This window comes from Grampus griseus, assembly GCF_964374135.1.
Source record: "Grampus griseus genome assembly, chromosome: 17".
NCBI classification, from domain to species: Eukaryota; Metazoa; Chordata; class Mammalia; order Artiodactyla; family Delphinidae; genus Grampus; species Grampus griseus.
In genome coordinates this window covers 41,820,168-41,843,388 of record NC_139011.1, presented here as the reverse complement: position 1 = coordinate 41,843,388, position 23,221 = coordinate 41,820,168, and the positions used below count along the sequence as shown (strand labels likewise).

The following is a 23,221-nucleotide window of genomic DNA, read 5'->3' as shown; positions in this document are numbered from 1 at the left end:
TAGGATTATCCTAAAAAAGAATTTTTTTAAAACGCAGGAATAACTGCTTAAATTTATTAACTGCTTAATAAATTATGTTTGCACCTTTATCTATATTAGATTCTAATCCTGCTAATTATCTTTAAGGATTTGTTATATACATGAAAACTGGATTGGATCCTGAATTTTTCTACTTTCCTCAAATATCTGGCTACAACTTTCCAAACTAATGTTTCCAGTTTTCTCCCACCCTTCTGAATTAGAATCACTAAGAACAAAGACTGCCCTTGAATCTCCTTGGAAGGGACTATACCAGGTCCTCCTCACTACCCTGATGGCAGCCAAACTTCAGGGTCTTAAACCTTGGATACACATCTCACAGCTGAAGAAGACTCCACCTGACATCTGGTCTTATATAAATGCTGGAAATCTCCAAATCAAATTGACTGGGAAGAGAAGTAGCTGACCCTGAGGTAGATGCTTCCTTCCAAGACACCACAACAAGACTTCACACTTAACTGAACAAGAAACTTTTTTTTCTTTCCCTTTCTTTTACTCTGGCATTGGCCTGGAAAGGTAACACCATCATCTGTATCTTCCAGGCCATTGCTAAGGGATGTAACCTCTGAAGTTTAAAACAACTACTATTTCAGGCTAGGAGAAAACCTAACTGACATCTAGCTTGAACAGGCAAATGCAACTATCCCTGCAAGTGAATCTATTAACAGTGCCACCTTGGTGGAAGTGATTTGTGTCCCGACAGGATTTATCTTTGTCTGTGGTGGTTGTCATTCTTCTTATGTACCTAGACGGCTGGTACATATCAGGCAATGTCTCTTAGGTTATCTAACTGCTCCCCTAAATGTTCACAAACAAACTGAGACACCTCATTGGTTGACTCCCCTGGATTTACATCATTGAGTTAGAAAGGAATTATCAAGAGGTATTCATGACTCAGGATTCACTTCCTTTAGCAGGGCCATACTTCCCCAGTTAAGAGTATATGTAAATGAGAGAAAAAAAAAAGAGTATATGTAAATGAGACTAGATCAGGAACCTTTCCTTAACTCTTGAAAATATTGAAACATATTGAAAAATCCTCTGTTAGAGCAATAGCTGTCCAACAAAAAAATCTTTAGACTTTCTGGCCCAAGTTGTTCTTGATAATAATATAGCCCTTGATTCTCTTTTAGCTGAGCAAGGAGGTGTCTGCACTGTGGCCAACACCACCTGCTGCACCTGGAGTAACACTTCTGGGGAAGCTGAAATTCAGTTCCATAAGATCACTGAGCAAGCCACTCCTCTTGGTTTAAAAGGGTTACTTCTGCCATGGAGTCTTTCTTTGACTGATTTGATTGGTTTGGGTCTTGGGGACCATGGCTCCAAAGTGCTCTCCAAACATTGGGAATTATCCTGCTTGTTAGAATCAGAGTACTCGCCCTCATGTGCTGTATTCTCTCAAAAGCATTAAATGCAGGGCTTCCCTGGTGGCGCAGTGGTTGAGAGTTCGCCTGCCGATGCAGGGGACACGGGTTCGTGCCCCGGTCCGGGAAGATTCCACATGCCGCATAGCGGCTGGACCCGTGAGCCATGGCTGCTGAGCCTGCGCATCCGGAGCCTGTGCTCCGCAACGGGAGAGGCCACAGCAGTGAGAGGCCCGCGTACCGCAAAAAAAAAAAAAAAAAGCATTAAATGCATGCTCACAACTGCTAACTACCAAGTCTCCCTAAGACTAGAACATCAGAAAAGAGACAAAGAGAATGACCAACTTAAAAATTGTGAACCTGAAGCTGATGCCTGTGACTATCACAGAGATTAAGCAAAAAAACATTATGACTTGTGAGTACCACACAGAGGATCAACAGAAGCGGAGAGAACTACAGAGAGGTATGTGATAGTGGCATTTAATGCCTTACATTTTGATCACATCTCTCAGATAAGCTGAGAGTCTGATCAAAAGGGAAAAATTGTTAAAAAGAAACAGCAGGCCCAAAATGGAGTCACTTGTGCTAAACCCCATGTAAGCAAATCAAAACTTAATAACTAACCTATTGCAGTTTCAATCCCTGCTCCAGGAATGCAACCTTTAACCAGTCAGTCTTGAATTATCTGGTCAGCACTAGTGAGGTAATCCACCCCATAGGCCCTTTTGTTCCCCTTAGGGGGGCAGCCTTGTCTGAAGCAATGCATTCTTCGCTAATAATTTCCTTTGTCCGCCCCCTTTCTACCTTTAAAAAATCTTTTCTTTTCTACAGCTTGGTGGAGCTTCTTTCTAATTGCTAAATGGGATGACACCTGACTTATGAAGTATTTAATAAAGCCAATTTGATCCTTAAGTTTACTCAATGGAATTTTTGTTGTTTAACAATACATATGTTCATATGTGAATCTTTTGGTAGGGGGAGGATATGTAGCTTTTGTCAGAGTCTCAAAGGTACCCATGACCTCAAAAAGATGAAGGAACCAAAGTAAAGCCCAAAAGGCACATTATAGATTATGGGAACTGCTCTGTTTTATTCACTCTTCCAGGCCTGGAGGACCCAGGATCTCCTGGTGAGCTGTCAGCTCTTTAACCTGAGTTTATATCAGTTTCTCATCAGTTAAACAAAAATGGTAGTATCCTTTCATGAAGAGAAAAATTGACACATGATTGCATTAGCTTGGCCTGCCCTTCCCCAACATCTGAAAAAATTCTCCCCCTCAGTCAAAAACTGGCTCAATGCTGTCCTCACCATATTGGCTTCCCTGGACCTTCCTCTCTATCCACAAATGGGTGAGCTCCATGTCGTCTGTAATCTCATCATACTTAACTCAGGATTCTAATTGTTTGGTTATGTATTCTAGATCCTTATTGACCATGAGCTCTCTGAGGAGAGGAACTGTGTTATATTCTTCTTTGCTTCTCATCACTTCCCTGACATGCAGTGCCCATAGTATATCCATTAGGATAGGTAAAAATGAGAAGCCCTCGGTCCTTCTCAAGCCCTCGCAGACTCCAGTGGGAAAGAGATCCTGGAGAAAATCCCCACTCTCTAGAAACCCTCTCCTCCACGTACACACAAACACACACAACATCACAACCCAACTTCTAGTTCAAAAGAAAGTATAATAGAAAGTTTGCCCATATGGAAGAGAAAGAATTAAGTATGAAGACTCAAGGTCATTTGAGATAGAAAATAAGAATCAATTGACCTTTGTTAAAATACAGGATATAAAATTTTGTAAGCTAGCTACGATGTAGAAATGAGGTTTTTCATAGACATAAGCACCCACTGCCCGTAGGGCACAACCCCATGATGACCTCTTGATCACTACCACATGTCTGAAAGGGCCGCTCACCTGGGGGTTGTGAGGAGGTGTGTGGAAGCTGGAGCATCTGACTCCCAGGGACCCACTCATCATCTCAGGGGATAAGGGCAGGGGTGTCAAACTGAGAAGGTCTGGTTGATGGATCAGGAAGGCAGCGGCCCCCAGAGCAAGCCTGCCGTGTGGATAAAGGACACAGCACTCTGTTCCTTGTGGGTCCAGCCACACCCAAGCTCAGACAGGCAGCAGAGCGTTCTATGTGCTCAGGCAGAGGATGCACACCCCCCATTCTTACCATCAGGTCCTAAGTCCCCTCCCTGGCTTTTCCATCCCTTCGTGTGGTCACCAGAGGTGAGGGGTAAAGAAATGAGATGGTATATCTGCAGAGGTGGAGCAGCCTGTGTTACCAGAACAGAACATGTGAAGCTGAGAGAAGAGAGAGATGACAGTGAAGATACACATCAAGCTAAGAAGTTGGGACTTTATCCTTGATGAGGAGAGAGAGGTGGTGAGCACAAGACTGACAGGGGCGGGGATTTGTGTTGTAGAAAGTTAACTCTGGGAGCAGCCATGGGAGGGGTGGATTTGAATTCATCTGACCTGGGCAGGGAGACCAGTGTCAGTCTCTTGGGAGTCACCCTCCTAGGAGAGGGTGTCAGTGCTCCTGAAACACTTACTGAATGGAAAAATCAGCCTGCCATCAATCAGTCTGCTTAACTTTCACACCAGGAAAAACACTGAACCAAGTTTTCCAGGGATAAAATTAGAAATGGAAGATGCTAAATTTGCAAATGATAATCAGCAGAGTGGAATCAAGGACGAGCCTTGTCAAACCACGTATACTGTCTTTCATGACATGGCAGGTCTGCAAAGCCAGGTCAAGAGACCCTCACGGCCTCTTGGGATTACCTCGGGCCCATCTGGGCAACTGACTCCTCAGGTAAGCTGAAAACACATGCTCATGCCACCATCGCTCTTCTGCATACAACTGCTCAAAAGGTCAAACCCCATGATTTAGATTCAACCTGGAAGCAGAGATAAAGTGCCGAAGGAAAGGAATTGAGACTGGGGATATTTAACATTTACACCAATCATCGGTGATGAGGAAAAAGTGCACATTAGTTTTCCAGATGATACCCTTGCTGGTCAAAAATAAGTCACGTACTAAGAATGAAAAAGAATCAGCCATAATGAAGAAGTGACAAAATTTGTATAAAAAAAGAAAATTAAAGCCAAAACAAACCCCTGAATTTCAAGAAAGGGGGTGCCAGGAGAGTTATTGATGAGCCAGGCAGGGCTCAAAGAAATAGGCTTCCTGGCTCCTGACACCTGCTTGGTCCCAAGGGTATGATGATCTACCACACAACAGGCGAGAGCTTGGGGCAGCAGTAAACAGAGAGAGGACAGCGCTTCTAAAACTTGCTTAATCCTAAGCATCACTTGGGGCAAGTGAAACGATAAAAAATGTATATATTGGTCTCTGCCCCTGGCTCCTGACACTGAGCTCCTAAATCCCTTGGAATTTCCCGGATGATAGGAGTGCCTTTTATTCTAATGAGGTGACTCTTGGTGGCTCCTTGAATGGTTTCAGGATGGGGGCTGGTTACCAGAAAGACCAAGCCATGATTAGAAGCTTGGAACTTTCAGCCCCACACCCACCCCACCCCCCGGAAGGGGAGAGGGGCTGGAGATTGAGTTAATGATCAATCATGTCTACATGATGAAGCCTCAGTAAAAATCCCCAAAGCAAGGCCTTCAGAGAGCTTGTGGGTTAGTGAACACATCCATGTGCTGGGAAAGTGGATACACACCCTAACTCCATGGACAGAAGCTCCTACTCTTGGGGCCCTCCCAGACCTCGCCCTATGTATCTCCTCATCTGGCTGCTCATCTATATCCCTTATCATATCTTTTATTAAATAAAAATTGGTAAATATGTTTCCCTGAGCTCTGTGAGCTGTTCTAGCAAATGATCCAACCCAAGGAGAGAGTCATGGGAACCTCTGATTTATAGCCAGTCAGTCAGAAGTACAGGTGAAAACCTAGGACTTGCAATTGACTCTTGAAGTGGAGTGTGGAGGAGTCTTGTGGGACTGAGTCCTTAACCTGTGGGGTCTGATGCTATCTCCAGGTAGACAGTGTCAGAACTGAGTTAAATTGTAGGACATCAGCCTGGTGTTGGATAATGGCTTGATGTGTGGAATACCCACAAACCTGGTGTCAAAAGTGAAGTGTGGTAGTAATGCAAGAGTAAAGGAGAAACACTTTGCAGGCACTAAAATTACTGATTTCCAGGTCCTCCCATAGAGAGGCTGAGTCAGCAGTCCCCAGTGGGCACCATTTGACTCTTGGATTAGACAAGTTTGGTCCCCTTGGCAAGAAGCGAAAACACATCTATCCACAGGCAGAATCCTGGCTTCTGCCCTCACTCTAATTAATTAGAATTAAGATAATGCTGGACATTCATTAAATTGACTGCTACCTGCTGGGGGCTGTGTTAAGAGCTATATATGTATTTTCACACTGAATCCTCCAATGTCCTTATCAAGAAGGTGCTGCCATTTCACCAATGTTTCAGATCAGAAAACTGAGGTCTGAGGTTACAACATTCGGTCAAGGTCGCAGAGCTAGTAAATGGCAATGCCAGGCCCCAACAGAAATCATTTCCTGAAGGGAGTCAGAAGCCTGGGGTCAAGTTCCCAACTCTGCCATCCCTGGGGGACTGACTGTATCTTGCTGTGGGCCTGAACCTCATCTGTACAGCGGGGCTCTTTCCGCCTCCCTCAGAGTCAGCGTGAGAAGAAAAGGAGCCTGTGCAGAAGTGCTTCATGAAGCACAAGGGGCTTCAGTTGTGGAGTGTGTGCTCCTCGGTGAATTTTACCTGCGTTAGCACATTTGTAATTCATATGAACAGGTGCTGATAGAATTGTGATTAAGAAAATATCAGGGAGAGGAGCTTCAAGATGGCAGAGGAGTAAGACGTGGAGATCACCTTCCTCCCCACAGATACATCAGAAATACATCTACATGTGGAACAACTCCTACAGAACACCTACTGAACACTGGCAGAAGACCCCAGACTTCCCAAAAGGCAAGAAACTCCCCACGTACCTGGGTAGGGCAAAAAAAAAAAAGAAAAAAAGAAAAAACAGAGGCAAAAGAATAGGGACGGGACCCGCACCTCTGGGAGGGAGCTGTGAAAGGGGAAAAGTTTCCACACACTAGGAAGCCACTTCGCGGGCGGAGACTGAGGTTGGCGGAGCGGGGAAGCTTCAGAGCCACGGAGGAGAGCACAGCCACGGGGGTGCAGAGGGCAAAGTGGAGACATTCCCGCACAGAGGATCCATGCCGACCAGCACTCACCAGCCCGAGAGGCTTGTCTGCTCACCCGCCCGCGGCGGGCGGGGCTGGGAGCTGAGGCTCGGGCTTTGGAGGTCGGATCCCAGGGAGAGGACTGGGGTTGGTGACGTGAACAAAACCTGAAGGGGTTAGTGCGCCATGCCTAGCCGGGAGGGAGTTCAGGAAAAAATCTGGGCCTGCCTAAGAGGCAAGAGACCATTGTTTCGGGGTGCACGAGGAGAGGGGATTCACAGCACCGTCTAAACAAGCTTCAGAGAAGGGTGCGAGCCGCGGCTATCAGTGCGGACCCCAGAGACGGGCATGAGATGGTAAGGCTGCTGCTGCCGCCACCAAGAAGCCTGTGTGCAAGCACAGGTCCCTATCCACACCTCCCCTACCAGGACCCTATGCAGCCCGCCACTGCCAGGGTCCTGTGATCCAGGGACAACTTCCCCGGTAGAACACACGGCGTGCCTTGGGCTGTTGCTACGTCACACTGGCCTCTGCCGCCACAGGCTCTCCCTGCATTTCATACCTCTCCCTCCCCCCGGCCTGAGTGAGCCACAACCCCCTATTCAGCAGCTCCTTTAACCCCCTCCTGTCTGGGCGAAGAACAGACACCAGAGGATGACCTACATGCAGAGGCAGGTCCAAATCCAAAGCTGAGCCCCAGGAGCTGTGCAAACAAAGAAGAGAAAGGGAAATTTCTCTGTGCAGCCTCAGGAGCAGCAGATTAAATCTCCACAATCAACTTGATGTACGCTGCATCTGTGGAATACCTGAATAGACAATGAATCATCCCAAAATTGAGATGGTGGCCTTTGGGAGCAACTGTAGACTTTGGGTTTGTTGTATGCGACTGACTAGTTTCTGATTTATATGGTTATCTCAGTTCAGTTTTTAGCACTTGTTATCATGGGTGGATTTGTTTATTGGTTTGGCTGCTCTCTTCTTTTTAAAATTTTTTTATTTTAATAATTAAAATTTTTTTTTAGTTTATTAATTTTATTTATTTTTCTTTCTTTCTATCTTTTTCTCCCTTTTCTTCTGAGCTGTGTGGTCGACAAGGTCTTGGTGCTCTAGCCAGGTGTCAGGCCTGAGCCTCTGAGGTGGGAGAGCTGAGTTCAGGACATTGGGCCACCAGAGACCTCCTGGCCCCACATAATATCAATCAGCAAGAGCTCTCCCAGAAATCTCCATCTCAACGCTAAGACCCAGCTCCACTCAATGACCAGCAAGCCCCAGTGCTGGATACCTCCTGCAGAACAACTAGCAAGACAGGAACACAACTCCACCCATTACCAGAGAGTTTGCCTAAAATCATAATAAGTCCACAGACACCCCAAAATACACCACTGGACATGGTCCTGCCCAACAGAAAGACAAGATCCAGCCTCAGCCACCAGAACACAGGCACCAGTCCCCTCCACCAGGAAGCTTACACAGCCCACTGAACTAATCTTACCCACTGGGGGCAGACACCAAAAACAACAGGAACTACAAACCTGCGGGCTGTGAAAAGGAGACCCCAAACACAGTAAGTTAAGCAAAATGAGAAGACAGAGATATATGCAGCAAATGAAGGAGCAAGATAAAAACCCACCAGACCAAACAAATGAACAGGAAATAGGCAGTCTACCTGAAAAAGAATTCAGAGTAATGATAGCAAAGATGATCCAAAACCATGGAAACAGAATGGAGAAAATAAAGAAACATTTAACAAGGACCTAGAAGAACTAAAGAGAAAACAATGATAAACACCACAATAAATGAAGTTAAAAATTCTCCAGAAGGAAACAATAGCAGAATAACTGAGGCAGAAGAATGGATAAGTGACCTGGAAGGTAAAATAGTGGAAATAACTACTGCAGAGCAGAATAAAGATAAAAGAATGAAAAGAGTGGAGGACAATTGCAGAGACCTCTGGGACAACATTAAATGCACCAACATTCGAATTATAGGGGACCCAAAAGAAGAAGAGAAAAAGAAAGGGACTGAGAAAATATTTAAAGAGATTATAGTTGAAAAGTTCCCTAATATGGGAAAGGAAATAGTTGATCAAGTCCAGGAAGTACAAAGAGTCCCATACAGGATAAATCCAAGGAGAAACATGCCAAGACACATATTAATCAAACTGTCAACAATTAAATACAAAGAAAAAATATTAAAAGCAGCAAGGGTAAAGCAACAAATAACATACAAGGGAATCCCCATAAGGTTAATAGCTGATCTTTCAGCAGAAACTCTGCAGCCAGAAGGGAATGACAGGACATATTTAAAGTGATGAGAGGGAAAAACCTACAACCAAGATTACTCTACCCAGCAAGAATCTCATTCAGATTCACTGAGAAATTAAAACATTTACAGACAAGCAAAAGCTAAGAGAATTCAGCACCACCAAGCCAGCCTTACAACAAATGCTAAAGAAACTTCTCTAGGCAGGAAACACAAGAGAAGGAAAAGACCTACAATAACAAACACAAAACAATTAAGAAAATGGTAATAGGAACATACATATCAGTAATTACCTTAAACGTATATGGATTAAAAGCTCCAACCAAAAGACATAGACTGGCTGAGTGGATATGAAAACAATACCCATATATATGCTGTCTACAAGAGACTCACTTCAGACCTAGAGACACATACAGACTGAAAGTGAGGGGTTGGAAAAAGATATTCCATGCAAATGGAAATCAAAAGAAAGCTGGAGTAGTAATTCTCATATCAGACAAAACAGACTTTAAAATAAAGACTATTACAAGAGACAAAGAAGAACACTACATAATGATCAAGGGATCAATCCAAGAAGAAGATATAACAATTGTAAATATTTATGCACCCAACATAGGAGCACATAAGGCAAATGCTAACAGCCATAAAAGGAGAAAGTGACAGTAACACAATAATAGTAGGAGAATTTAACACCACACTTTCACCAATGGACAGATAATCCAAAATGAAAATAAATAAGGAAACACAAGCTTTAAATGATACATTAAATAAGATGGACTTAATTGATATTTATAGGATATTCCATCCAAAAACAACAGAATACACTTTCTTCTCAAGTGCTCATGGAACATTCTCCAGGATAGATCACATCTTGGGTCACAAATCAAGCCTTGGTAAATTTAAGAAAATTGAAATCGTATCAACTATCTTTTCTGACCACAATGCTATGAGACTAGATATCAATTACAGGAAAAAAAACTGTAAAAAATACAAACACAAGGAAGCTCAATAACACGCTACTAAATAGCCAAGAGATCACTCAAGAAATCAAAGAGGAAATTAAAAAATACCTACAAACAAATGACAATGAATACTCGATGGCCCAAAACCTGTGGGATATAGCAAAAGCATTTCTAAGAGGGAAGTTTATAGCACTACAATTCTACCTCAAGAAACAAGAAAAATCTCAAAAAACAATGTAACCTTACATCTATAGCAATTAGAAAAAGAATAACAAAAAAACCCTAAGTTAGCAGAAGGAAATAAATCATAAAGATGAGATCAAAAATACATGAAAAAGAAATGAAGGAAATGATAGTAAAGTTCAGTAAAACTAAAAGCTGTTTCTTTGAGAAGATAAACAAAATTGATAAACCATTAGCCAGACTCATCAAGAAGAAAAGGGAGAAGACTCAAATCAACAGACTTAGAAATGAAAAAGGAGAAGTAATAACTGATACTGCAGAAGTACAAAGGATCATGAGAGATTACTACGAGCAACTATATGCCAATAAAATGGACAAATTCTTAGAAAAGTACAACCTTCCAAGACTGAGACTGGAAGAAATTAAAAATACGAACAGACACATCACAAGCACTGAAATTGAAACTGTGATTTAAAATCTTCATCAAACAAAATCCCAGGACCCGATTGATTCACAGGCGAAACATTTAGAACATTCACAAACATTTAGAGCAGAGCTAACACCTATCCTTCTCAAACTCTTCCAAAATATAGCAAAGGGAGGAATACTCCCAAACTCATTCTACGAGGCCACCATCATCATGATAACGAAACAAGACAAAGATGTTACAAAAAAAAGAAAACTACAGGTCAATATCACTGATGAACATAGATGCAAATATCCTCAACAAAATACTAGCAAACAGAATCCAACAGCACATTAAAAGGATCATACACCATGATCAAGAGAGGTTTATCCCAGGAATTCAAGAATTCTTCAATATATGCAAATCAATCAATATGATACACCATAGTAACAAATTGAAGGATGAAAAACATATGATCATCTCAATACATACAGAAAAAGCTTTTGACAAAATTCAACACCAATTTATGATAAAAACCCTCCAGAAAGTAGGCATAGAGGGAACTTTCCTCCACATAATAAAGGCCATATATGACAAGCCCACAGCCAACATCATTCTCAATGGTGAAAAACTGAAACCATTTCCACTAAGATCAGGAACAAGACAAGGTTGCCCACTCTCACCACTATTATTCAACATAGTTTTGGAAGTTTTAGCCATAGCAATCAGAGAAGAAAAAGAAATAAAAGGAATCCAAACTGGAAAAGAAGGAATAAGACTGTCACTGTTTGCAGATGACATGATACTATACATAGAGAATCCGAAAGATGCTACCAGAAAACTACTAGAGCTAATCAATGAATTTGGTAAAGTAGCAGGATACAAAATTAATACACAGAAATCTCTGGCATTCTTATACACTAATGATGAAAAATCTGAAAGAGAAATTAAGGAAACACTCCCATTTACCATTTCAGCAAAAAGAATAAAATACTTAGGAATAAACCTACCTAAGGAGTCAAAAGACCTGTACGCAGAAAGCTATAAGACACTGATGAAAGAAATTAAAGACGACACAAACAGATGGAGAGATATACCATGTTCTTGGATTGGAAGAATCAACATTGTGAAAATGACTCTACTACCCAAAGCAATCTACAGATTCAATGCAATCCCTACCAAACTACCAATGGCATTTTTCACAGAACTAGAACAAAAAATTTCACAATTTGTATGGAAACAAAAAAGACCCCAAGTAGCAAAAGCAATCTTAAGAAAGAAAAATGGAGCTGGAGGAATCAGGCTCCCCAACTACAGACTATACTACAAAGCTACAGTAATCAAGACAATATGGTACTGGCACAAAAACAGAAATACAGGTCAATGAAACAGGATAGAAAGCCCAGAGATAAACCCACGCACATATGGTCTCCTTATTTTGATAAAGGATGCAAGAATATACAATGGAGAAAAGAGAGCCTCTTCAATAAGTGGTGCTGGGAAAACTGCACAGGTACATGTAAAAGAATGAAATTAGAACACTCCCTAACACCATACACAAAAATAAACTCAAAATGGATTAAAGACCTAAATGTAAGGCCAGACACTATAAAACTCTTAGAGAAAAACATAGGCAGAACACTCTATGACATAAATCACAGCAAGATCCTTTCTGACCCACCTCCTAGAGAAATGGAAATTAAAAAAATAAAGAAAGAAATAGGACCTAATGAAACTTAAAATCTTTTGCACAGCAAAGGAAACCATAAACAAGACAAAAAGACAACCCTCAGAATGGGAGAATGTATTTGCAAATGAATCAACAGACAAAGGATTAATCTCCAAAATATACAAGCAGTTCATGCAGCTCAATATCAAAAAAACAAACAACCCAATCCCAAAATGGGCAGAAGATCTAAATAGACATTTCTCCAAAGAAGATATACAGATTGCCAACAAACACATGAAAAGATGCTCAACAACACTAATCATTAGACAAATGCAAATCAAAACTATAATGAGGTATCACCTCACACGGGTCAGAATGGCCATCATCAAAAAATCTACAAACAATAAATGCTGGAGAGGGTGTGGAGAAAAGAGAACCCTCTTGCACTGTTGGTGGGAATGTAAATTGATATAACCACTATGGAGAACAGTATGGAGGTTCCTTAAAAAACTAAAAATAGAACTACCATACGACCCAGCAATCCCACTACTGGGCATATACCCTGAGAAAACCATAATTCTAAAAGAGACATGTACCACAATATTCATTGCAGCATTATTTACAATAGCCAGGACATGGAAGCCACCTAAGTGTCCATCAACAGATGAATGGATAAAGAAGATGTGGCACATATATACAATGGAATATTACTCAGCCATGAAAAGAAACGAAATTGAGTTATTTGTAGTGAGGTGGATGGACCTAGAGTCTGCCATACAGAGTGAAGTAAGTCAGAAAGAGAAAAACAAATACCATATGCTAACACATATATATGGAATCTAAAGAAAAAAATCCAATAGTTCTGAAGAGCCTAGGGGCAGGACAGGAATAAAGTTGCAGAAGTAGAGAATGGGCTTGAGGACATGGGGAGGGGGAAGGGTAAGCTGGGACAAAGTGAGAGAGTGGCATGGACATATATACACTACCAATTGTAAAACAGATAGCTAGTGGGAAGCAGCCACATAGCACAGGGAGATCAGTTTGGTGCCCTGTGACCACCTAGAGGGGTGGGATAGGGAGGGTGGGAGGGAGTCGCAAGAGGGAGGAGATATGGGGATGTATGTATATGTAGAGCTGATTCACTTTGTTATACAGCAGCAAATAATACAACAATGTAAAGCAATTATACTCCAATAAAGACGTTAAAAAAAATGAAGAAAATATTAGGAAATAAAAGTAGTCTGGGGCTTCCCTGGTGTCGCAGTGGTTGAGAGTCCACCTACTGATGCAGGGGACATGAGTTCGTGCCCCGGTCCGGGAAGTTTCCACATGCCGCGGAGCGGCTGGGCCCGTGTGCCATGGCCGCTGAGCCTGCGCGTCCGGAGCCTGTGCTCCGCAACGGGCGAGGCCACAACAGTGAGAGGCCCGCGTACCGCAAAAAAAAAAAAAAAAGTAGTCTACATTGGGATTTTAAATTTTTAAAAAATGATCAACACAATGGTCCTGAAGCAATGGATGGCTTAATGGGGAGGGAATTAGAAGTAAGGCTAAGCTACACGCGAAAAACCACATAATAGAGTCTAATTTATTTAAAATACTGAAAACTGTATGAATACATACATCTGTCAGTGTGGGTACACACATCCTAGGGGCAGTTGGCTAACATCTAGTGTATCCTCATCAAGAATCCACACCTCTGGGCTGGTTGTCACTTAGCATTTGACAGATCCTAATCAGAGATCCACACTCCAGAGGCAGCTTCTACAGTTTTTGAGCTCACACTATCTCAAGCTGCACTAGAAGGTTTGTTAATTAGCAAAGCGATCCTACAAAGAGGTTTTGTGATATTAGTGGTATTCAAGACATGCAGTTTGGTTAACAATATAGTATATCTCTTGGTCATTAAATGAACAAGAGTGTGGCATCTGGCTAGTCCAGCAGCTTATAGCCTTCATAGTTCCAGGACGCCAGTTCTGTTGTCTGTATCAACACCTTTTCTGTGGACAGTCAGATGAATCCTCTCAATAGAGTACTGTGCCCACAGTGCCTGAGGGACAGAGAGCTGGGACGTCACAAGCCGAAAGCACAAGTTAGATGATGTTTTTTGTCCCAGCTTGTTATTAATTGTACATGGCACAGAATTCAATTATTTATTCAACGCAACCAATGTTTATTGAACCTCCACTATGTGCCAGACGATATTCTGGACACTGTGAATATAACCACAAACAAAATAAGGATGTGACAAAGATTTTGGCCAGAGGCCTGCTGTACTGTAACGTACCTCCTCGTGTCAAGAGCACGTGGGAGTATACTTCCAGCCCTTACCTACCGCTAATCATCAAGGTTATCAATTTTTCCCTATAGGTGCCCTTTAGCCACAAATGGTCCAATTAACTTGATTCACAACAAGCCACCATGAAAAATTACTGACATGTGGGACTCATTCATACTGAGATGGACAGGGCTTTATCTTCTCTTAGATGCCTAGAGAGCTCTGGGCCTGTGGGAGAATAGAAGCTATCTGCCCCTACCTCCTGCAAAAAGATCACGTATGTTGCCTGGACCACCCACTGCAAACTCTGAAGATTGGCCTTTCCTTCTGGGTTCTTTGTCTCCATGTAGGCAGCCACAAATAGAGGGGGAAGATGTTACGGCACCTTTTCCAAATGTCAGACTCACACAAAATACTAATGTCTTGAGTAGGTCCACACAAAAACCTCGCAGCTACAACTCAGCGAGGCCCTTTGTCAGAAGCAGGTTATATAGTCATAATGGTATCAGAATTCTGAGATTCTGCCCCAGGGCTTCCTTCAGCATTAGCACTTTTCTCCCTGAGCTTCTATCTATTTTCTGTGAAATTATTCTGTCTTCATTTTCAGCCTCTACTTCAGCTTTCCTTTATTCTGGGTCAAAACTTTCCTCCAGAGCTTTCTTTTGCAGCCTCCAACACACTGCCCTACAAACCTTCAGCATCCAACCATGTCTGCAAAGTCTCAATTGCTGTAACTCTGACCCCTTTTAATTCTAACTACATTGGATGACAAGCGCTGCTTCCTATTGAGTCATCTGGTAAACGGTTTACATGCTCTAAAGCATAAATGAGGCAGCCATGGAGGAAAGGGTCAAACTTCAGCTGTACACAGTAGGGGATGGGATTAGACTGAGGGAAGGATGGGAAGACCCTCTATTAAAAAGCAAGTATCATGGTAATCAAGATTTTGGCTCTAGACTACCCAGTCCTTACAAAGGGAGAGACGAAGCAAGAGCCAGTGGACGCAGCAATACCATAAAAGATGAAAGTAAGGGGTAGGCAGGGAAGAAGCCGTGAAAGAATAAAGTTGTTTATTAAAACTTGTCTATTAAAGGAAACCTACCAATTTCCAGTCATTATTAAAGAGGAGCCAATGGCTGGCCCATTAGAATAAAGAGTCTAACAGCCTAAAGGGCTCACAGGGTTCATCTAGTCTAATACCCCACATTTGCAAAGAGAGAAATAAAGCCCAGAGCACCACCTTGCCCAAGATTTAGCAAATAAAAATATAGAACAACTGGTTATATTGGAATTGCAGGTAAACAACAAGCAGTTTTTTAGTATAAGTATGTCCCAAGTATTTCATGGGACATACTTATACTAAAAAATTTTCTATCTTGTAGTTTATATATTTTAGTTGTCAATCCTACCTCACTCTGCAAAGGCTACTTGGTCAGTTAGTGACAGACCCAGAACAAGAATCCTGCCTTCTGTCTTTTGGGAGGACAGGAATGACTGAGAGTGTTCCGGGAGTCCATCACACACCTGAGAAGTCACTGCTAATATGTCACCTCTGCTTATAGGTCCTTGAATGGTCCTAAGTAAATTAATCTTTGAAAAAGACAAATTCCATTCAACGTGCTATTTACCTTTTTAACCTTGACATATCCAGTATTGGTTTCAGGATCTGTTTCAATCTCCAAATGTCCCTCACTGTCTCCCTGTGTAATTCGGTACAAGATTTTAGAACTTCCCGTATACGGTTCATCAGCGTCGGTGGCCTGGATGGTTAAGATGACAGTTCCAATGGCTGTATCTTCAGGGAGAGTTAGGTTTCCATACTAGGAAGGAAACAGGGGAAGGAAACAATGAGAATGTCCATTGTCATCGAGTACAGTTGTCAAAGGGCAAACTTGTCTCCTTGGTTTCAGAATGGACACAAGTCACAGTTTGCATCAATACTTACCAAGCATGTTTTTTTCTATTAACGAGTGGGTTACAGTTGATTTTGACATCAGTCATACTTGTAGACTGATATCCATTGTACCAGGAAACACAACGTCTCAGAGATCTACTGATAGGATTCTAAAACATATCCCTCCACTCACATCCAATATGTTTAATAACTGTAATTATCATTATAGTTGAGACAAATAGATAGCTACTATGTATTGCGTACCTACAATGTGTCAGGCACTTTACATTATTTTAATTAATTCTTAAATCAATCAGGGAATAGTGGTTAAGAGCCTGAACTTCAGAGTTAAATGGCCTGGGTATGAATCCTAGGCTTGTCACTTATGACCTGGGTGAACTGAAATAAGTTATCTAATTTTTTAAAGTCTCAGGTTCATCATCTGTCCTTGGAGATGATAATGATGATAATAATAATAACAGAACCTACTTCATGTGTGCTGTGGTGATTTACAGAGACGATGCATATAAAACCCCTGAATGCCTGGCACATAATAAGTGGTCAATAAAGATAAGCAACAAAACAAAGCACCCGGGCTTCCCTGATGGCGCAGTGGTTGAGAGTCCGCCTGCCGATGCAGGGGACGCGGGTTCGTGCCCCGGTCCGGGAAGATCCCACATGCCACGGAGCAGCTGGGCCCGTGGGCCATGGCCGCTGAGCCTGCGCATCCGGAGCCTGTGCTCCGCAGCGGGAGAGGCCACAACAGTGAGAGGCCCGCGTACCACAAAAAAAAAAAAAAAAAAAAAACAAAGCACCCTACTGAGTAGCTATATTATCATCTCCATTTGACAGAGGAGCAAAAGACTGAAGAGGTAAAACCCACCCAAGACCACACAGCTCGCTGGTCACAGAATTGGGATTCAAACCAATGTCTGTCCAACTCCAAAGCAGGTGCTCTTAATTAACACTGACCTAGACCATCTTCCACTCCTCCGCTGAAAATCCCCCAGATCATGTCTCTTGGCATGATGATCATGAAGATGGTAACAGGCAGGGTCCAGGAAAGGACCACGGCAATGAAAGAAGTGGACTCACCTTTCTAAGGCCCAGTTTGCCTTTCCAAGCTCTGAGATTCCCAATGCAAGACTCTTACCCTCAATCTAAAAACACCGTCTAGATGTAATGCAAGGAAACTACAACACACAGAAAGGATCAAATGCCCAAGAGAATGGAGGCAGAGTAGAAACAGGCTCTTACTCTCACGCTTGCTTAACCTCAGTGCCTACTCTACAAGTTATATTGTCACACTTTTTACCTCCTCAAACCCTCCCATAAATCAATTCCCGTTCTTTGTCACTGCCTTATCCCTATTGTGATTTACGAACATCGTCACAAGGCTCTGGGCCGCCTCATAAACTGACTTCAAATGTAACAATCTAGCCAAAAGGGCTTCTCTCTTCTCCAGAATAAATAAAGAGAGGCGTCCATTTTAAGGGAAGCATCGATCAAACTACCCCCACATTAATAATAAGTTAACTTGAATTCTTCTTGATATACTCAACTGATCATTTTTCTCCTGCTCTTTTTTCCCAATTCTAATTCTTGCAGATGTCTTGGGCACATTTTTTGGCATAAACCAGAGATTTGTTTTTTCTTCCCCTTTTCTCTTATCCAATAATTACAAAATGAGTTTAAATTGGCAATATTCAAAATTTTAAACTCTGACTACACATGCTTGTTTGAGACCTAACAGTAATCTATTTATTGTCCTGCTACACACTGGTTGTAGCTTCCAAGCAGTCCTTGAAATAAATGAGCTGTTGGCAAAATTTTTAATAAAAAAACCAGACGCTTCCAGATACTATAATCGTGAATGTTACTGTTTCCTGAAGAGTTCCACTGAAGATGGTGTTTGAGTTTGGTACCAGTGCATCGACTAAGATATTAAGTCTGGCATTTTCCCGAACTACTGTTTGTGTCTTTATTCCAGAAGTAGGGGTCAGGTAAATATGAACAAAGTAAAGAAAAAGCAAGGTGATAACTACTCACATCTGATTTTTCAAAGATGGGGATCTGATCATTGATATCAATAACGTTGATCTGCACAAAGCAGAGGGTCTTGAAATCTGAAAATCAAAGTCACATCACAGAAATTTTCACTGAAAATCATGCATAAGAATCAGAAATCTGCAAGAAAAACAGTTGGCAAGTAAAGTGACGGCCATAGCCACAATTTTACTATTGACATGCGATTTGTGTGGTGAGAGGATTCTCTGCTCCCCACCTGCACCCATGAGCAGGTCACCAAGGGCTGAAGAAAACCCCACGAGAGGCTCCCCTGGGCTTCCCACTCCCTCTACCTGCCCCCTCCTCAGTAAGGCTTGTCCCCGAGCAAGATGCCTTCTTTTCTGTGAAGCAGCCTCTCTTTTCTGGCTAGTGAAACTTCCTTCAAAGCCCAGTACAAAACTATCCTTCTAGAAAGACTTCTTTGAGCATCCCAGAGGGTTGTCTTTCCTACTCTGAACACTTCCAGCACTTACTGTCCTGTATCCCTTCTGCCCCCCCTAAAGGGAAGGCCCAAGTGAGGGAGGAAAGGTACAATTAGGCCCCTTCAAAAGGCCTGGCTGCCCAGCCTACAGAGGCAGAGGTAGCTCATAGAACTCTAGGAGATGGCATAGGCTTTGAGGGGTGGGTTTGACAATTCAGAGACCTAGTCAGAGACAGCAGGTTCAACCTAGGTCCAAGATGAGCATGGAGTACAGGTGGGGATGGGATCCCCAGGGAAATATCCACAGTGAGAACCAACATGATAGGTTTTTTGTTGGGGTTTCCATTGTTCTATCTATGAAGTATTATATTATACAAAGGCTAAGACTCTGGGCTTTGGAACCCCACTGTTCAAATTCTTTCTCTGCTACTTATCAGACGTGTGAGAGCTTGGGAATGTCACTCAAAATCTCTGTGCAGTAGTCAGTTTATCTAGAAAATGTAGATTGCAACAGAGCCAAGGTTCTCATCCTAACTGACATTGTTAGCACTCTTTATGTACCAGGCACCATATTAAATGCTTTGCTTCCATGACTAATTTCATCTTCATTCTAACTCCATGACATAGGTACAATTATCATTCTCATTTGAGTTTGAGTTCACACTCAAATGAGTTCACACACATGATGAGTTCACACACATCATTTGAGTTCACAAATGAGGAAGCCAAAGGACAGAGAAGTTGGTGACCTGACCAAGGTCATACAACTAACTAGTGTTCAAGCCAGAATTCAAATCCATGCGTTCCTTTTCCCTCTCTGTCCACTCTCCGCCCTTCATCCTGCTTTGTGCCCTGGAGGCTGACCTTAGGAACTGCATCAGTGGGCATCCTGGCCCTCTGGGTAGAAGTTGGGTTCCACCAGTGGTAGCACTGGCAGGAGATCTAAGGAAGGGCAGGAGGAACAGGGTCAGGGTCTAGTTCCCCACTGCCAGCAGCCTCTTCTATAGTCACAGGAACAGGCTTTGTTCCTTCAGGGGATGTTACCTTCCCTCATCCCTTCTCACCTTCAGGTAAGGAAGGCTGCCATTGTGCTTCACACCCCCTGTTGGTTTCCCATAACCCCTACCCCCAGCCTTTACAAATAATCCCCTCTCTAAACACTTTTTGGTTACTTCTTTTGAGGGGGCTGTCTGTTTCCTGCTGAGATCCTGACAAATATATTCACACAGCCTAGCCCTAAAGCTTGTGCTCAATGCACTGGACACAAAGCCAGGCATGTAATCTAATAATAACAGTATTACAAATAAGTGGATGTTAACTCAAGTTGGGTCCAGTCCCCAGAACATTTGTAGACAGCAAGAACGGCTGAAGATTTCAGGAGGTCCCAGGGCCTGAACTCACTGGCTCCCTGCTCTGCACAAACCTTATTTGGGCCAGCAGTGGACCTCCTGGCTAACAGACCTTCCCTGATTTTAGGTTAAACTATGTTAATTACAGCCTACCAGTCTAATTTTCTACAGTACACAACTGGATGTTTAACTCCATCAATACACATATATAGTTATATATAAATATACTGTATAATCTGGTCCATATAGTCTATAGATGTACTCAGGTACATAGACAATTTGTAATCTGATGCTCTTGCAGCCTCAAACTGCTTCAGGTCCCCGTGCATTTTCACATGGGCTTTCTTCTCCTCTGTAAGCCTTTACACTATTTTGTAACTTGTCATATTCATCCATCAAAGTTCAGAGCAATGACACCTCTTCCAGAAAGCTTTATCAGCTCTCTACCTTTCCAATGAGTCCCTCATTGCCTTCATGGGCTACCTTGTACATATTTCTTACAATTTATTTTTTCCCATGTCCATCTCCTCTACCACAAATGCTCCTTGAGGACAGACACGGGGTCTTATTCATTTGTGTATCCCCAGTACCTTGAATGGTGCCTCAATCACGGTAACTGCTCAATAACTGTTGAAAGAATGGCTGGCTAATGGTGTGAGATTGTCAGCTCATCATGGGCAGGGATGATTTATTATACCCACTTCTGTTGTACCTCTTAACATAATGCTAGACATTATGTTAGGCCCTCAATATTTGCCTAATCACTACGTCTCAAACATTCTGCTTTGGGGGCCTGCTAAACCCCAGCTCTCTTCAGTATCTAAGCAACTGTGGAATGAAAAATAAAACGTGAAGCACAGTATGAGATGGTGCTCTTTACCTCAGCACACCTGTATAATCTCTCTCTCGTAGCATAACAATTACTGAACTATTTGGTAATCTAAGATTCAGTGCCAGTTAAAGAACGATTCTTAGCCTAGGAGTATTAATGATCTTAAAATAAGCCTGTCCCTGAGTTCATGTAAGTTTGTATGTCTGTGCAATTTGTTGATAATGTGTACATTTGTTGAGGAATTCATAGTTTCCATCAGATTCTCAAAGGGTCTCGTGACTTAACAAAGATTAAAAACCACTTGTTTTGAAATTGTATAAGGCGTTAAGGAAGAATGTCTCCAGATATCGTCAAATGGCCACCTAGAAGCTAATATAAGAAGACAAAACTTCCCAAACGATACATTTTTCCTTCACTGTCATACAGTAGAATCCTTTGAGTCTGAAAGGGAGACTTGGGAAATACAACTAATGTTATTGTTTGTGACCATGGTGGCCATGACAACGTGCCTTGCCAACCCCTAACACCAGGGGTTGTTAATTGACAACTTAATTGACAACATGCCACCTTGCTCTGAAACCCATCACCACATTTGCACCAAGGCCTTGCTTCCCATTGGCTGGCCCAAGCCAGTGACAGAGCAAGGCCGGCAGGTTAAGGTAGGCCTGTTTTGGAGATCACAGACTCCTTCCACAGCCAACTTTGGACCCCTAATGACCTTGCTGAGCTTCCCTTTGACTGCTTAGTGGTCTATGGTGCTCCCACCACTGTCCTTCCTTCTCTCCTTCACTCAGCGTCCGGCTTGTATTGAGGTCTGATGGCTCTCCCAGCCTTCTCTGTATCCCTCCCCGTTTTTTCTCATAGGCAATTCCCCTAATAAAATCCTTATATATTTAATCCCCTCTTGGGCATCTTCTTCTCAGGGAACCAACGTAATAATGTTGCCTAAGCTGCCACTCTGGCCATTACCATGTTGGACCTGCTGCCTCTGTGCTGTGTTTTACATAGGAAGCAAGAACCCTTAAACAGCATCCTTCTGTAATACACCTAGGCATCAGAGCAGCCTAGCAAATCACAACTAGAAAGAAAACAAGTGTTATCACTCTTGACACAGGGAAGGTGATACTAACCTTTGTCAGACACCTCTACTGTCAAGTTGTACTGCGGAGTGTCTCGCTTCCGCAAGGACTGCAAGGCTAACTGGAACATTCCTGAGTAGGCTTGGACCAGGAAGAGTCCATCTCTAGGAACTTTGGGGGTTTGATCCACAATTCTGTATCCTAAAACACTGTTGATAGTGTTTTCTTCATCCATGTCATGAGCAATAAGTGTTCCAATACTGTTCCCTGTAGAGAAGAAAAGAAGGAAACCCATCCATTATAGGCTCTTTTTACTCTGTTAAAAAATGATTTCACCAAAGAATCAGGTTCCTAGAAAGCACTGGAAGTAACTTTGAGTAGCAGACTAAAGTTCTTAGATCGATGTTGGTTCTTCTAACCCTTTCAGTAGTACAGTGTGTGGAGAAGTGTCTTTGTCTGCTAGGGGCACCATAACTAAGTACCAAAAACTGGATGGCTTTAACAACAGAGACTTATTTTCTCACAGTTTCTGGACACTAGAGGTCTGAGATCAAGGTGTCAGCAGGGTTGATTTCTTCTGAGACCTTTCTCCTTGGCTTGTAGATAGCTGTCTGGTGCATGTGTTTTCACATGGTCTTCCCCCGTACTTGTATCTATCCAGATTTTTTCTTCTTAGAAGGACACCAGTCATATTGGCTTAAGACCCACACTAATGACATCATTTTAACTTAATTACCTCTTTAAAGACCCTATCTCTAAATAATAGTCACCCTTTAAGTTGCTGGAGGTTACGACTTCACCATATGAATTTTGGGAGGACACAGTTCAGGATCTTGAGATGAAATCATCCTGGATTTGCTTTTTTCTTTTTAATTTACTTTTGGCTATGTTAGGTCTTCTTGCTGTGCACGGGCTTTCTCTAGTTGTGGCAAGAGGGGGCTACTCTTCGTTGCAGTGTGTGGGCTTCTCATTGCGGTGGCTTCTCTTGTTGCAGAGCACAGGTTCTAGGCACACGGGCTTCAATAGTTATGGTACATAGGCTCAGTAGTTGCGGTTCACGGGCTCTAGAGCACAAGCTCAGTAGTTGTGGCACATGGCTTAATTGCTCTGCGACATGTGGGATCTCCCCAGACCAGGGATCGAACATGTGTCCCCTGCCTTGGCAGGCAGATTCTTAACCACTACACCACCAGGGAAGTCCCTCATCCTGGATTTGGAGTGGGCC

At 42.6% G+C, this 23,221-nt stretch overlaps 1 protein-coding gene across 1 annotated transcript in view; it reads right to left on the bottom strand.

Annotated features, from left to right (window-relative positions):
• The window catches only part of CDH17 (cadherin 17), a gene marked incomplete at both ends in the record, with an annotated part of 87,135 nt that overhangs the window by 22,266 nt on the left and 41,648 nt on the right, over positions 1 to 23,221 (bottom strand). Inside the window, 3 exons of the mRNA XM_082674734.1 lie at positions 15,983 to 16,174; positions 18,298 to 18,374; positions 22,048 to 22,263. Coding sequence (XP_082530860.1) covers positions 15,983 to 16,174; positions 18,298 to 18,374; positions 22,048 to 22,263 — 485 coding nt within the window. The remainder of the gene's footprint in view (positions 1 to 15,982; positions 16,175 to 18,297; positions 18,375 to 22,047; positions 22,264 to 23,221) is intronic.